Source organism: Pseudochaenichthys georgianus, chromosome 19 (assembly GCF_902827115.2).
Source record: "Pseudochaenichthys georgianus chromosome 19, fPseGeo1.2, whole genome shotgun sequence".
Lineage (NCBI taxonomy): Eukaryota > Metazoa > Chordata > Actinopteri > Perciformes > Channichthyidae > Pseudochaenichthys > Pseudochaenichthys georgianus.
Genome location: NC_047521.1, coordinates 6,709,951 through 6,726,470, shown reverse-complemented (window position 1 = coordinate 6,726,470; position 16,520 = coordinate 6,709,951). Strand labels below are relative to the sequence as shown.

At 38.5% G+C, this 16,520-nt stretch overlaps 1 protein-coding gene across 1 annotated transcript in view; it reads right to left on the bottom strand.

The window, feature by feature from the left end:
• map2k6 (mitogen-activated protein kinase kinase 6) overlaps positions 1–16,520 on the bottom strand; it is a 50,251-nt gene that overhangs the window by 22,179 nt on the left and 11,552 nt on the right. The window contains exons 2-3 of the mRNA XM_034107589.2: positions 11,138–11,201; positions 9,911–9,959 (exon numbers count right to left, since the gene is read on the bottom strand). Of these exons, the coding sequence (XP_033963480.1) occupies positions 9,911–9,959; positions 11,138–11,201 (113 nt within the window). The remainder of the gene's footprint in view (positions 1–9,910; positions 9,960–11,137; positions 11,202–16,520) is intronic.

The following is a 16,520-nucleotide window of genomic DNA, read 5'->3' as shown; positions in this document are numbered from 1 at the left end:
ATGAGAATTTGTTGGGCATTGGATGGCGAGCTCACTGTGAGAAATATATATTGTAATGTTATTTAGGAGTTGTGTTGATCATGCAACAGTGAAGTACAACTCTAGGTTTTGTGAACTGGCCGTGGCTAGTTACATTTTTTTATTGAAGCCAGACCACAAGTCGTATGGTTTAATTTGTATTGAACTCAGTCTCCAAGCAGTGTGGTTAAATCTGCACATGTGTTGAGTGTTCCACTCCCCCTTCCCCTATTCAAGCTATTTGACCAGCAAGTTGGCATACTGATGGTGGAATAGTGGGAGTAAAGATGTACACGAACAATGAGAGTAGATTAAGTTGTTTTGTCTTTCATGCTTTTCACCAAGGCTCATTTGAGTGGTTATTGTCTTAATGTTGTGTTGTTTTGTGTTATATTGTGTCAAATATAATGTACCCACACGCATGTGGTTTATTTGTCACAGTTCGTTTTAAAGTCAGCCACCTCATGGCTAGATCTCATCTCTGAGAGTCCATTGGGTTAATGAGTAAGAGGTCCTTTTGTTCTTCAGGCCACATGTTCAAGTTATTTGACCCCATGAGGTCAGGAGTCATTCTGTTAGACCACAATCTTGTGTAAGACAAATCATTGTTCTTTTGTCACATTTTGAATTACATAACATTTTATTTTGCTAAATCAATTTGTCTATAAATGTTGTAGTTGGAGTTTGGTGTTTGCTAACATTTTTAGGAACAACATGGTCCTACACTTGGGTCAAATTACATTACTGTGATCGGATTAGTGTGCTCTGCAGGTTTAGTATTGTTCTGACCAAGCAGTGGGATTTTTAAGTACAGGGAGGTTCTTTCATGGTGTGTGAAATATGCGATGCTGGAAACATGTAGGTGTTGAAAAACTTAGTTTGGGTAAATATGTCACAATGGATGAAACGATTATTAGAGGGAGTTTTTGTAATATCATTAGTAGACATTAATTGTGTTTTTAAGTTTATGAAGAAAGAGTAGAAAGTAAACCGGAGGTTTTTATAAGTTTGTCAGTCAGAAGGAATCTGTTAATGTTTAAACATTACAGAGGTGCTGCACAAACGAGGTTTGCTCCAGCCATCTCACACTGTTGGAACACAGAGAGGTGATTGATGAGAGAAGCTTGTGCAGGAGAAGGCAGCTGCAGGGCACAGGGAGGAAAGAGAGAGAGATACAAGAGAAGTAGATGTTTTGAAGAGTTCAGAGAGAGTAAAACTTGTATAAAGTTAACTGCTATTCTGAATAATGTCATATTGTTTTGTGAGTAAACATGAAATAAAAATATATTTACTAGATATAAGAACAACATGCTTATCTAGGTTGACAGAAAACTGCTATTAACCAGTTTCAGCAGCTACTGTCCTATCTGTGTTCCAAAGAGAACATACGTTCCATTTACAATTCATATTAAGAAAGTTCACAATTGATACCATTAAAGACCGTTTTGGATTAATAGGGCGTGTCTGTCAAACACTAGTGCTCAGATGGAATAAAGTGTTGAGATGTTCTCAAGAGTGGGAGTTTTCAAAACGCTTTTTAGTTTGTATTGAAACAATTAAGTGATAAGGACAGAAAAACTGTTCCGTGATGATTTATTTAGGTTTTAGCGTTAGTAATGGAGATTACATTTTGTGAGGAAACTTTTCCACCAATAATAAGTGTTCAAAAATATATATTCATTAACTGTAATCAGATTACTTGTTTTTCAAATATAGCGCTAAATACAGTTAGTTTTGTATTTTGTTACAAATCTAACCTGCTTGTAACACAACTTAGATAAACAATTTCAAAAAGAATAGAATAAGCAAGTGGTTAAAGGGGGTTTCCCTGTTTGGCTCATTTGATTTAGAACTGAAGTAAGGAAGAATAGTGGTTTATGAGAACTGTCATTCCTCATGGTTTTTAAAGATAAATCATCAGTTTGTATGGACTTTGATGTAGAAATAGGATCATGGTGGAGAAGAAAGACCTTTTTTGGTTTCAAATTAAAGAATATTTTAAAGATGAAGTTTATTTTGTTCTAACTAGAATTTTAGAAGCAGGACTTCAACTAGACAAAAGAGATTTTGCAATGTGGTTTTACTGCTTTTAATGAAGTAAAGAATCTGGGTAGACTACTGCCATTGGTTTGTTTTAACATTCACATTCCTGACCATATAGATACTCAGCCGTTTTATTTTGTAACCCTTTGGGGAAGAGATTTAAATTGAGTTTTTCTCCAGTTGCTGATTTATTGTGATTACAGCGGCACTGGAAAGTTGTGCGCCACCTATGGGTTGTACTCTGAATCAGTGTTTTGGTGAAGAGTTGCTCACTACAGAAACAGAAGAACTGTGCAAAGAACGCATCTCTGAGGAGGGTTTGACATTTTGCTTGTACCTCGTTGCCAAGGCAACAGTGGTGTGAAGAGGAACTGCAGTTTTTGGGGATTCCTGCTGTGCAGAGGACAACGTGTGTCTGCTGATTGTACCACATTGATCCAGAGGTTCCTTCCCCCTCAGGACATCCGAGTGCAAAACAAGAGTTTCATTGATCCAATTGACTACAGCTGCAGAAGACAACGCATCACTGACTGTTCACATTATGACAAGATCTTGAGACAGGCTTGTCTCAGACTGTTCAGACTCTGAAGAAATGATGCGATGATTTGACAGCATAACTGTGCAAGAGTTTTCCAGAGGGTGGTGTACAACAATAGGTTTAGTGTTTGAGAAGTGAGGCTGATTGTTTAAACGATGGTCTGGAATACTGAAAAGATTAAAGTTTAATATCCTTGTTTAGCAAACAAGACATCTGATTATTAGGTCACACATAATAATCTTGACATATAAACTAACTATGAGTAAAAAGATGAATGGATTTCATATCCTAGAGAGGGTTAGTTATGTTGCGAATACTTGACAGGGTATTTGCTAATGTATTTTGAAGAACAAATAACAAGGACACAAGTCCAATTTTGTTTTGTTTTTAGATTAAATTGTCCATTACCAAAACTGTTCACCTTATGTCTAGATTTGGACTTTGATGGTAAGGGAGTATTTAGGCTTATTTGTATACATCTGACATTTTATAATATGTTGGCTATTCACTAGATAGACATTGGTTAAGAACTTTTCTGATGATTGAATATTTGTTCCATTTCTAAATATTCCTATTTAAAAAGTAATTTTAGAGTAAAGAAGGCTGATGCTGAAATGGGAAATAATGTGGGGCCTTCAATCACCCATTGTAATGGTGCATGTTATTGACGACCAATAGGGAGGAGGGGTCACTCGACCCACCCTGCGGTGGTTTTTAGAGTCTTACTTGCAGCTTCACAGGAAGCGCACGGCGCCGGATTATGGGTTTAGAGGACTAGCGGCACCACCTCCTAATGGACATTCATTTAGTTAGTAATTAACTGACATTTAGAGATGTTAAAAAGTAGAGACATGCCTACCATGAGGGATGATTCCTAAGTTTGGCTACAAACCATTGATGAAATTACTTCTGTTTTTAGGTCCTTGATAGAGGAAGGAGTGATTGTTACATGTTCGGACACCCAGGGTTCTACGCACGGTTAAAGACATTAACATTGTTTTTTAGGTATACCAGAATTGAAGATACATGAGTATAGTGACCGATGAAGAGCTACACGGGTCCTAGTAGAGGTTTGACTCAAGATAATAATTGTGTGCACAAGTTTCTGAAATAGATCTATTGGACATCTTGATGTGGATTAGGTGTTGATGAACTGCAGTGGTGTACAATGGGGAAGTGACATTTTTTGGCTAAACACTTTTCAGGGAATGTGGGAAACAGCTGTTCTAATGAAAAGTTGGAGATATCTTGAACATTATAGTGGTAATTGTGAATTAATAAATGATGGCGCTCCATATATACAGATTTTTATAGACAAAGGATACTGGCCTATGCTGAAACATCAAAGTCTCTGCAGAGCACGACACATGGCCAAAAAGACTGAGACCAACTGACCTTTGACCCTGACCAACAGGGTAACTTGAGAAGGCACTGTCAATGACTGACTCTGAGGTGAACCTGACCAAACTTGACTTTACAACCTGTGAGTGTGAGTGTATGTCTGCATATGATCAGTGCAACTGCATGATTTAAAACAATGACTAATCAAGCATGCTTTTGGACGAACACATTATTTTGGGGCTCTGTGGGAAACGAGAGGTTTCCTAACATTCCACAAAAGGGGAAACCGCACATGTGACCCGTTTCTAATCTACTTGATGATATTTCACTCTGACAGGAGGTGGCAGTTTGCAGAATGTGAAACTCAAACTAAAACATGAAGATTCTGTTTCTTTTAGGACTGAATGATGGAGAGAAACACTTCATTTCACTGAGGTGTTTACTGTGGAAATGATGGATGTACATTTGGGAAAAATGTTTGGTATTTTCTTATAATCCATTATTACCTAAAGGTTTTCTTCCCATACAGGGTTTTGGTTACACATGAGTTCATGTGTAAAAAGGGGGAGTGTAAACTTCACAATGTACATTTTTCATTTAGGGATTAAAAGGAACCTGCTGCCCCAACTCGATTGTTCAATCTGACCATTGATTGACAGTTTTAGAATTGACCTGCTCCATATCTGGGGATAAGATACTGTTTGATGAATGTTGACATGTCTCTAATATTGATTGAGTTATAGCAGGTAACACAGATAAAGAATTAGTGGCCAAGGGGCTACCAGAGAGATGTAAGTCCAGAATGGAATACTGAAGAAGTTGACCTGTGAGTAATGTTTCAACTAATGTTTCAACAGGTATTAAAGTAACTGAGGTTTGAAATGTAGAAAGAACATATTTACAGTTAAAGCTAAAACATAGTAATGTAATGAGACAAAATGTCATTTAGACAACATCATGTAACTAGCCTGGTAAAGAAGTAAAAGCCATAGACTTAATTGTTTAGGTCATTATGGGGATATACATTTCATCTACATTTATAATAGAAAGACATTTGATGACAGTTTGTTGGAATTCTGTATTCATTTTTTCAGCGGGATAATTTCTAAGCACTGACAGGTAAAAGCAGTATCACCAGGAAGCCATTCACTTTGTTAGTATTGTGATTTTGGTTGTTTTTGAATCCATAACATTAGTGTGTTTCTTTACCAGAAACATTAGCAGTTCATATTATATTTAGATTTTTAATGGGATCTCAAGGATTTCATTTAAAAATAAACACAGACGCTTGTCAGAAATTCAGAGCTATTGAAATATGTTATTTAGTTTACCTAAAGATGTTGGGGTTCTTATTTAGTTGGCACAGTCCAAGTATTAAGATTCTGAAGCTGCACAATTAATTTAGAAAACCTGTTCACAGATGTCTGTTGTTTTAAGACACCCCACCAACAGGCTCCAAGTGGCCTACGCAGTGGTGGGTCAAACAGCCGAGGGCCCCGGAGCGTAGGCTTGAGGGATTTGTATCAGATTTCTCCACACAGGTTGCTGACGCCAAAAGGAGGACCCGAGACGCAGGAGGCTGACACAGCAGAATTCGTCTGGCTGAAGGTCATCAGGACAAAGTGGATCAACCCCAGGCTCTCCGGCCCCGACCGAGTGACCCAGCGGATCTCTCATGCCGTCCGCATGGGAGGAAAGGGGGACAGCTCATACCACGGGAGCCAGTGTGCGGTGGGGAAACCACCTGCTAGGACCAGGGGACGACATCAGGACGGATCTGGCTCTCGTCAAGGAGGTCGACTCGGATGCTGTCATCAGCGGACTGGAGGAGAAGGACCTCGAGGACATCCATGTGTTACATTTGAAATGGCAGAAAGTATTGTTGCAATTTCCAGATATTAAAAGAGGTCCCTTGAGTTTCTCTGGTAATTATCAATAGTAGCAGTTAAGTGAATACTGTTCAAACAATACCTGTGGTTGTGTTTTATATTGATTTCTCTGTTTTATCCTTTCATAAATGTGAGGACTAAAATGGCTATAAACATTCTGGGCTGGTTGGAGTAAACAGGGTTTTATTGCTCTGTGGGGGAGGTGTAGGTATGCAGGACAGGGGGCTAGGTGGATGAGAGTATATTCTGCTTAAGATCTCTAGCATGTCATGTTTCAGGGAAGTCTACATATCTTGAATAGTATATGTGTGGGTTTAATTACTTTGTATTAATAATAAGCAGTCTGTGTAACCAGAAGTTGGAGATATGAGAGATTAAATCTTCGTGTTATCTTTGTGAGCAAGGGAATATCCTTTAGACACAACTAAGGTCTCTGGAATGTGGGGGGATGTGTGTGTGGTGGCTGCAGAAACATGAGACAGCGAATGCCAGAGGTGTTTGTTTTGCTTCAAACTGAGACTGTTTGCGGGTCCTTTGCTGGCACGCGCAGATTCACGTTTGCATCTCCCAATGAGATGACCTGAAAAGAGGACCAGTTTGACCCCACCCCTTCCTGTTTGTGTTGGTATGAAAGCCTGTTCAGCCTTTTGTTCGCTCTCTCTTCTCGCGCTGTCCAGACCGAAGGGTCGAAGCAGCACGTGAACTAGGGCAGGAGTAGGCCTACTCCTTACATTACGGATATGATTTTATATGGTATGGTAATGTATTATATTGTATTGCATTGCATTATTACCTTTTATAATTAAAACAGATTATTGTTTAACCCTCGTCCTGGTTGTTTTGAGTGTTCCTTCTTTTAAAGCAAACTCATAGAATCGGCGCGGAGAAGTGAAACCTACTCCTTCATTATGTATGTAGTAGATAGTATAAGAAATGTGCAGAATATGACAGTTTAATGGTGGAGGTACACACATATTGATAGATGTCTTGTAATGTGCTGTTGAGGAACCTGCGACCCAAGTTGTGTATAAGATCAATACACCTTAGATAATCTTGAAATTTTGAAAGGGATGTGAAAAATAGCCATTATACAGTTTTTAATTAACTATTAGTAGAGAATAACGAGTAATGAATATACTTTATAAAGATCTGCAGATAAATGTTTAGTCTTCTCAAGCACCAACTATCAAATATCTCTCCTGATTGTTGGCACTTGACAATCACCTTCCCTGAATTTTACTAAAGTCTGCTTTAAGGGTTGTTTATATTCCACATCATTAATCAGAATCTCCAAAGTAACTAAACTAAATGTAGTGAAGTAAAAATACCAGGTTAACCTCTGAATTGTAGTGGAGTAGAATTACAAAGTAACAATGAGCTGTCGTGTGGGTATATATTAATGCTGCCCATTATGGATACAAGCGATTTTCACCCATTTAGTAATTACATGTTTTAAATGTGTACACACCAATGTGTTTCCTATCGCCTAAACCTCCAGGGCTGTACACAGTTTAATACTGTCAACTTCTAAATTTGGGAAAAACGTCTTTTAAAACTACAATTCCCAGTAGAGACGTGCCATAGAGAACATAGCGAAACACAATAGCCAGCATGTGTAGTTCTCGGGGGGCGTTCGAGTCCAGTTTTGAATAGGTTTCGTTCCATTTTCAAAGAGCTTGAAGCTCGGCGTAACCTTGGCGCAACATCACAGGGTTTGTCAACGGGACTGTAGTCCCAAACGATAGCTGGGGATTATGGGTAGTGTAGTGTCTTCGGCCATCCTAAATCTTGAAATGTCCCCTCTGTTTCTGGTGACTTTATTTACGGCTAAAAAGCATGCTAAAAAGCCCAAGATTATAGAATTAAACGAATAAATAAAAACAAGGATAATTGTGTGTTAATGTTGAGTAAATAACAGTGTGTTATTTAGAAAATAGAAATAGAAAATAAAAACAAATAAATAAAAAGATAAAACACTGGCATGTAATTTACGTTAGAATAAATAGAATGGTTTTGAATAATAGATGAGAGTAAAATCTACTTCACTTTACAGCCCCGCCCACTTTTGGGGAAACCAATGCTGTCATTTGAACAGCGATCAAACCTGAAGCCACAGAGCTCTTCTGTTACTGTCCTTTCTTCTTAGAGGAAGTACAGAAACACGTACCTCTGGATTTGTTTTAATGTTTGAGGTGCAATAAACGACACAGCAGCTTTTTGTCATGTTAAAACTATTATTTTCTGCCTCGCTCATGAGATGCAAAATTACAGCCTCGCCTACTGATTTTAATTTAACCATATATCGAGCCCGATTGTCGATTTCAAAGGTGTGCTCTAAAATGATATTTATAAATGACTATTATCATTATTATAAGCAAGACAATAAATGGCAAAAATATGTAGAAAATAAACGTATTTAAGATACGTTCATAAGGAACGTAACGTGGGAGAAAATGTGTTTCTAGAAGATAAGTAGAAAATAAACGTATTTGAGATACGTTCATACGTAACGTGGGAGTAAATACGTTTCTAGCTAAACGTAATTCAGAATGCAGTTTAGTTCTGTGGGAACGTAATTTTTAGGAGACAGGGTTGTAAAGAGAGTTAACACAGAAGGAGAGGACAGGAGTGGGTATGCCTCATCTACTGTAGTTGTAGATGTTGAAAGTTAACTATAAGTTCTGAACTTTAGTACAAATGTAAGGTACCTACTTCACTTCAGTACTTTCATGTTATGCTACTTTATGGATCAGAGATAAACACTTTGTTTGTCGTGCAGCTTTAGTTACAGTTTTCATCCCCTTTGTGTCTAGTGGAAACCTCTCCAGATGTGTTCATTCTGAATGTTTTCGATTAACTGAATGATGAAGTGTTTCTGTATTTGTTGAGAAAATTGTCCTACTTCTTCAGCCAAATATCAAAAAGCCTCTTGGAATAGATCTATAAATAATCACAACCTTACACATAGAGTGGAAACATGCATCAAACATACTGATGCAGCAGTAATAAGAATCCAGAAACATCATGTACTCTTATTGTAAAACAATGAAATGTGGCATTTTACTGCAATTCAAATTTTGAAATATATTTTGCTCATATTTCTTTCATACTTCTTACAGAGGACATATTATGCAAATGTTCTGGTTCATATGTGTATTTAGTGTCTCCACTGTGACATGTCTCCATACTCTAATGTTCAAAAAGCTCTTTATTTTTCTAATACTGCCCGTGCTGCAGCACCTCTTTTCACCCTCTGTCTGAAACCAGAGCCCAGTCTGCTCTGATTGGTTACCTGGCTGGCTCTGTTGTGATTGGTCAACCGCTTGGATATGTCCTACCACTTAGCCTATCATGTACAAAGTGTTGGAGCTCCAGCCAATAGAAGTGGGAGTGTGACATTGTGATGTCACTATGTTACAGAAGTAAACAAACTTTGGGATTTTAGCCTTTGCAGACCATTAACAACCAACCACAACAACCTATATTAAGGAAAGGGAAAACCCAAAAAACATAACGGGGCCTCTTTAAATACGTTTTTGAATGCAGATATGTTGTGACAGTGGTGTAAGGTATTTCACTGAAGTTCATGATTGGAATACTTTTTCAACCACCAGCTTCCTACATTATGTAAATATTCTTCGAAGTCTGAATCCTTAAATAACTCCATGCAGCAAGACTTTCATCTCCTTTACACTATTCAAGCAAACACCAGACATCTCTCACTTTGACTTCTGGACAAACTCGAGCACAGAAAAACAGGCAGCTCTGCCAATGGAAAATTCCACTTATTTGATGAGTTTAAAATAAATATTTGTACTGCCCGATGGGCAATAAAAGACATTCCAGTCTCCCCACAATCAGAAGTTTTCAATTCGGCTGTAATGTTCACCCGGGCGTTCTTTACGGCTAACAGACCCTCTGCTAAGCTGACCTGTGAGGAGTGCTAATACACTGGGAGAGGAAGAAAAGTAAACAGTGACGAGTTATGCAAGATATAAAAGGTAGGAGAGAAAATGTATAAACCTGGAACGGGATTAGGAAAGGTGAAAACATGAATTATGTCCTTATCTAATGAAATTACCTTCTCTCCGATAGTTACACAAGCTTTCGAATCCAAATCTCTGGGGGGTCTGAAACACACAAAGATATGACTTATATTATGACCAGGTTATATTTGACTTCTGAGGAAGATACAACAAAGTGAAGCAGGAAGTCAAAGTCAGGAAAATGTTGAACACAGATGAAAATGTAAATGTCTTTGTTCTCAACCCTACTGAGGAAGCATGAGCAGCCTGTGTGGATGAATTCAAATGATACTGTATATTGCTCATGTTGTTCATAGAGGTGGTGAAGAATATTTTATGTGGATCATAAATTAAACTTTCGTCCATTCAAAGTTATAAACAGATTTATAAAGCCAAATAAATGCAACAAAATGCGATATCATTTAAAAGTTACATAAAAACAGCAAATAATTGAAATAATAACTTTGATGATCGTATTAAAAAACTAAAACTAAAAAAGTTACAAATGAAATAAATCAATAAATAAAATAATAATACAAAATCACAAAAAAAATACATGTTTTAAATAAAAGAAATAATAGAAATTAAAAACACTAATTCATTGGGACAAATCTAATCACCACATTAAAAAGGGTGTTGTATGGGTTAAAAGTATTTGCATTTAAAATATTAAATCAAATTGTAAAAAAATAACTTAATTTTTAAATACAATAAATAAAAATAACCCAATTATACAATAAGAAATTCAATTAAATGTAAAAGATTACAAAAAAAAAGATAATAAAAAATGTGAATGCAATGGGAGCACAGAGTGTAATACAGCTGAAAGTCTGACTCTTCATATGAATTTCGCCTGAAACCAAAACGCCTCTGCTGCTGCAGGTTTCTCAATGAAGATGGTTCACTTTGAGACATTTCGTTTTCCTGTTGCTCTGCAAAGAGCTGCAGTCTGAGCCTCATGTTAACAGGAGCGAGGAGAGGATGATGATGATGATGATGGTGATGATGATGAAGGAGCAACAGAACGTACAAATGATTATTGTGTTATAACAAATGTCAGGGGTGTGATGTGAAGATAGTAATACTCACGTTTGTATTACAATTACAATACACTGATGATAATATAAGCCATCATTGAACTTCCCTCTCCTTTTGAATGCAGTTCATCAGATAATCATTTACCACATTCAGCAGTCTGTCTACTAGGTTTCATTTAGTGTGTGATGGATGAAAATAGGGGACATCATAAATCGTGACAGTTAACAATAAGGAAAAAGTCTTACACTGCTGTGGGAGGAGGCTGCTCAAACACCTCCTTGGGGAGCTTGAGCAGCGTCTTCCTCTTACCTGAAACACACAAGAAAGAAAAACATCATTAGAAAACAATGGTTAGAGACAAAACTTGATTGAAACCATGAGACTATGTTCAGACACTTTATTGTTTATTCCAAATAATATCTCTGGTTTGTCGTTCTTCTAAATCAGTGCTTCTCAAAGTGTGGTCCGCGGACCACTGGTGGCCCGTGAGCGCCCCCTAGTGGTCTGTGGGTATATTGGTAACATTTCACATTTTAAATAAATAAATAAATGTTAAGTCTTCCGCACTCTCGCGGGAATATCTCCGCAATGGAGCGAGCTTAAGTTTCCAGCGCAACACCTACCTCACACATGTTGCCACTTGTTACCATTTTCAGGCGATTTGTAATTTGTTCTAGAAAAACGATGTGTTTTTGGATATTTGTGGAGTTAGGTGGTCCGTGAGTGTTTTATTATTGGTTAAGTGGTCCTTGGTATGAAAAAGTATGCCTTGCTGATTAAATACAATTATTAGATCATTTACATGTTTGCCAATTAATCTGATGTTGACAATCCTCAAAACAATAATTTTGCAAATCTGAATCCATTCAATTGCCATATTGAATCACAAAAATGTAAACATTTTAAGTAACAGAAGTGATGCATTAGTTGATATTCAAGCGACTAAAATCTAATATGAAAATAATCAGGGCTATAACTACCAAGTGTTTTGTTATGTTGTATTATTGACTAGTAGAATTCAGGAGCTGGAATCGAACCCACAACCTTCCGATTGTTAGACCACCAAACTAAGTGTTATAATATATATACGTTAGGGAAGTGGCCAAAGGATTCCAATGGCAAAAAATATCAATCACAACTCCCAAGATCCCAAAAGTATGCTGTTCTCATTTTTATTTTCCTTACCAACATTCCCAAACTCAATTTCGATAATATTTAAGAAGCTTGAGCCTGGAATTTTTTTTATCCAAATTGATGCAGATACATTTGATACAATCAATGTACGACCCCATCTCTAGTTAAACCCCTTTACATGACACATCTGTGTGTAAAGCACTCACTTTGCACTAACTTCTGTGGTAGTCTGAGAGGGAAGTAAAAGCAGGACGGTGTCGCTGTCAGCGGAGCATACCACAAGATGAAAGCATACTTAGCTTCTTAACATTGCTCTGGAGTAGAGATCAGTTGATCAGAGTGCATCCTGGTCAATCTATTACTCTTGTTCTCCCTCCAGCAGCAGAGAGCCGTCTGTCAACCCCTTAATGGGATTTTCTATCAATTTCCAGACAAGCTGCTACGACTGAAATGAGGACGAACTCTATTTTTAGATTCAAGAAACGTCAATGGAACCTTAGAGTGAGTCAGTGCAAGTACTTCTGCTGAATAACTGATGACATGTATCTGCCAAATCACCCGCTGCTTCTGTCCGGAGCCAACAGCCGCTATCCGGCACTTTAAAAAACTCCCACTGATGCAGAATGACTCAAACTTCCTGCAGCTATCACTCCGAAAGCTTCACATGTATCATATATGTATTGCAACTGCAACAGAAGCTTTATCTCATCGTTGACACTTACGGTTGGATGCAGTAAGTGACTCCAGATCCTAAATGAATGTAACAGGCGCTGAAAGCAAGAAGAAGAGGATGCTGGTGAGGAGGTCTGGCAGCTAGGATGTGCGTGCTCCATCTGGAGTTGCAGCACCGTTGGTTTAATAGCCGGGCGCCTTGTTAAAGTGGCGTCACAGGTTCCTTAGGGTGTGACTCTGTGTGTGTGTGTGTGTGTGTGTGTGTGTGTGTGTGTGTGTGTGTGTGTGTGTGTGTGTGTGTGTGTGTGTGTGTGTGTGTGTGTGTGTGTGTGTGTGTGTGTGTGTGTGTGTGTGTGTGTGTGTGTGTGTGTGTGTGTGTGTGTGTGTGTGTGTGTGTGTGTGTGTGTGTGTGTGTGTGTGTGTGTGTGTGTGTGTGTGTGTGTGTGTGTGTGTGTGTGTGTGTGTGTGTGTGTGTGTGTGTGTGTGTGTGTGTGTGTACTTTGTCTCCACACGGCATCTGGCTCAAACCTCCTCAGGCCGGGTTGAGCCGCTGTGAGCCTGTCAGAGTGTGTTGCAGATGTGTTCTGATAAAAGGTGCCACTGGTGTGTTTTTGTGAGCAGGTGTCTGACGCACAAAGCTTTAAGGTGACATTTAAAATCACCCCACTACGCCCTCTGATGTTATAAGGTGCATATTTAAAAAGGTGTGTCTTTTTCAAAAGAACAACTCCTCAAATAAATACCTGGAATTACTCACATTGTTGTCTTGTGAACTGTCGGTTATAGAGGACATATTATAGTTATTTCCAGGTTCATATCAGTATGTAGTGTCTCTACTTTAAAGAGTCCTCTCCTGCTGATGTTCAGGTGTATATCAGTATGTAGTGACTCTACTTTAAAGAGTCCTCTCCTGCTGATGTTTAGGTGTATATCAATATGGAGTGTCTCTACTTTAAAGAGTCCTCTCCTGCTGATGTTCAGGTGTATATCAGTATGTAGTGTCTCTACTTTAAAGAGTCCTCTCCTGCTGATGTTAGGTGTATATCAGTATGTAGTGTCTCTACTTTAAAGAGTCCTCTCCTGCTGATGTTCAGGTGTATATCAGTATGTAGTGTCTCTACTTTAAAGAGTCCTCTCCTGCTGATGTTCAGGTGTATATCAGTATGTAGTGTCTCTACTTTAAAGAGTCCTCTCCTGCTGATGTTCAGGTGTATATCAGTATGTAGTGTCTCTACTTTAAAGAGTCCTCTCCAGCTGATGTGCAGGTGTATATCAGTATGTAGTGTCTCTACTTTAAAGAGTCATCTCCTGCTGATGTTCAGGTGTGTATCAGTATGTAGTGTATCTACTTTAAAGAGTCCTCTCCTGCTGATGTTCAGGTGTATTTCAGTATGTAGTGTCTCTACTTTAAAGAGTCCTCTCCTGCTGATGTTCAGGTGTATATCAGTATGTAGTGTCTCTACTTTAAAGAGTTCTCTCCTGCTGATGTTCAGGTGTATATCAGTAAGTAGTGTCTCTACTTTAAAGAGTCCTCTCCTGCTGATGTTCAGGTGTATATCAGTATGTAGTGTCTCTACTTTAAAGAGTCATCTCCTGCTGATGTTCAGGTGTGTATCAGTATGTAGTGTATCTACTTTAAAGAGTCCTCTCCCGCTGATGTTCAGGTGTCTTTCAGTATGTAGAGTCTCTACTTTAAAGAGTCCTCTCCTGCTGATGTGCAGGTGTATTTCAGTATGTAGTGTCTCTACTTTAAAGAGTCCTCTCCTGCTGATGTTCAGGTGTATATCAATATGTAGTGTCTCTACTTTAAAGAGTCCTCTCCTGCTGATGTTCAGGTGTATATCAATATGTAGTGTCTCTACTTGAAAGAGTCCTCTCCTGCTGATGTTCAGGTGTATATCAGTATGTAGTGTATCTACTTTAAAGAGTCCTCTCCTGCTGATGTTCAGGTGTATATCAGTATGTAGTGTCTCTACTTTAAAGAGTCCTCTCCTGCTGATGTTCAGGTGTATATCAGTATGTAGTGTCTCTACTTTAAAGAGTCCTCTCCAGCTGATGTTCAGCTGTATATCAGTATGTAGTGTCTCTACTTTAAAGAGTCCTCTCCAGCTGATGTTCAGGTGTATATCAGTATGTAGTGTCTCTACTTTAAAGAGTCATCTCCTGCTGATGTTCAGGTGTGTATCAGTATGTAGTGTCTCTACTTTAAAGAGTCCTCTCCTGCTGATGTTCAGGTGTATATCAATATGTAGTGTCTCTACTTGAAAGAGTCCTCTCCTGCTGATGTCCAGGTGTATATCAGTATGTAGTGTATCTACTTTAAAGAGTCCTCTCCTGCTGATGTTCAGGTGTATATCAGTATGTAGTGTATCTACTTTAAAGAGTCCTCTCCTGCTGATGTTCAGGTGTATATCAGTATGTAGTGTCTCTACTTTAAAGAGTCCTCTCCTGCTGATGTTCAGGTGTATATCAGTATGTAGTGTCTCTACTTTAAAGAGTCCTCTCCTGCTGATGTTCAGGTGTATATCAGTATGTAGTGTCTCTACTTTAAAGAGTCCTCTCCAGCTGATGTTCAGCTGTATATCAGTATGTAGTGTCTCTACTTTAAAGAGTCCTCTCCTGCTGATGTTCAGGTGTATATCAGTATGTAGTGTCTCTACTTTAAAGAGTCATCTCCTGCTGATGTTCAGGTGTGTATCAGTATGTAGTGTCTCTACTTTAAAGAGTCCTCTCCTGCTGATGTTCAGGTGTATATCAGTATGTAGTGTCTCTACTTGAAAGAGTCCTCTCCTGCTGATGTTCCAGGTGTATATCAGTATGTAGTGTATCTACTTTAAAGAGTCCTCTCCTGCTGATGTTCAGGTGTATATCAGTATGTAGTGTATCTACTTTAAAGAGTCCTCTCCTGCTGATGTTCAGGTGTATATCAGTATGTAGTGTCTCTACTTTAAAGAGTCCTCTCCTGCTGATGTTCAGGTGTATATCAGTATGTAGTGTCTCTACTTTAAAGAGTCCTCTCCTGCTGATGTTCAGGTGTATATCAGTATGTAGTGTCTCTACTTTAAAGAGTCCTCTCCTGCTGATGTTCAGGTTCATATCAGTATGTAGTGTCTCTACTTTAAAGAGTCCTCTCCTGCTGATGTTCAGGTGTATATCAGTATGTAGTGTCTCTACTTTAAAGAGTCCTCTCCTGCTGATGTTCAGGTGTATATCAGTATGTAGTGTCTCTACTTGAAAGAGTCCTCTCCTGCTGATGTTCAGGTGTATATCAGTATGTAGTGTCTCTACTTTAAAGAGTCCTCTCCTGCTGATGTTCAGGTGTATATCAGTATGTAGTGTATCTACTTTAAAGAGTCCTCTCCTGCTGATGTTCAGGTGTATATCAGTATGTAGTGTCTCTACTTTAAAGAGTCCTCTCCTGCTGATGTTCAGGTGTATATCAGTATGTAGTGTCTCTACTTTAAAGAGTCCTCTCCTGCTGATGTTCAGGTGTATATCAGTATGTAGTGTCTCTACTTTAAAGAGTCCTCTCCTGCTGATGTTCAGGTGTATATCAGTATGTAGTGTCTCTACTTTAAAAAGTCCTCTCCTGCTGATGTTCAGGTGTATATCAGTATGTAGTGTCTCTACTTTAAAGAGTCCTCTCCTGCTGATGTTCAGGTGTATATCAGTATTCTAGTGTCTCTACTTTAAAGAGTCCTCTCCTGCTGATGTTCAGGTGTATATCAGTATGCAGTGTCTCTACTTTAAAGAGTCCTCTCCTGCTGATGTTCAGGTGTATATCAGTATGTAGTGTCTCTACTTTAAAGAGTCCTCTCCTGC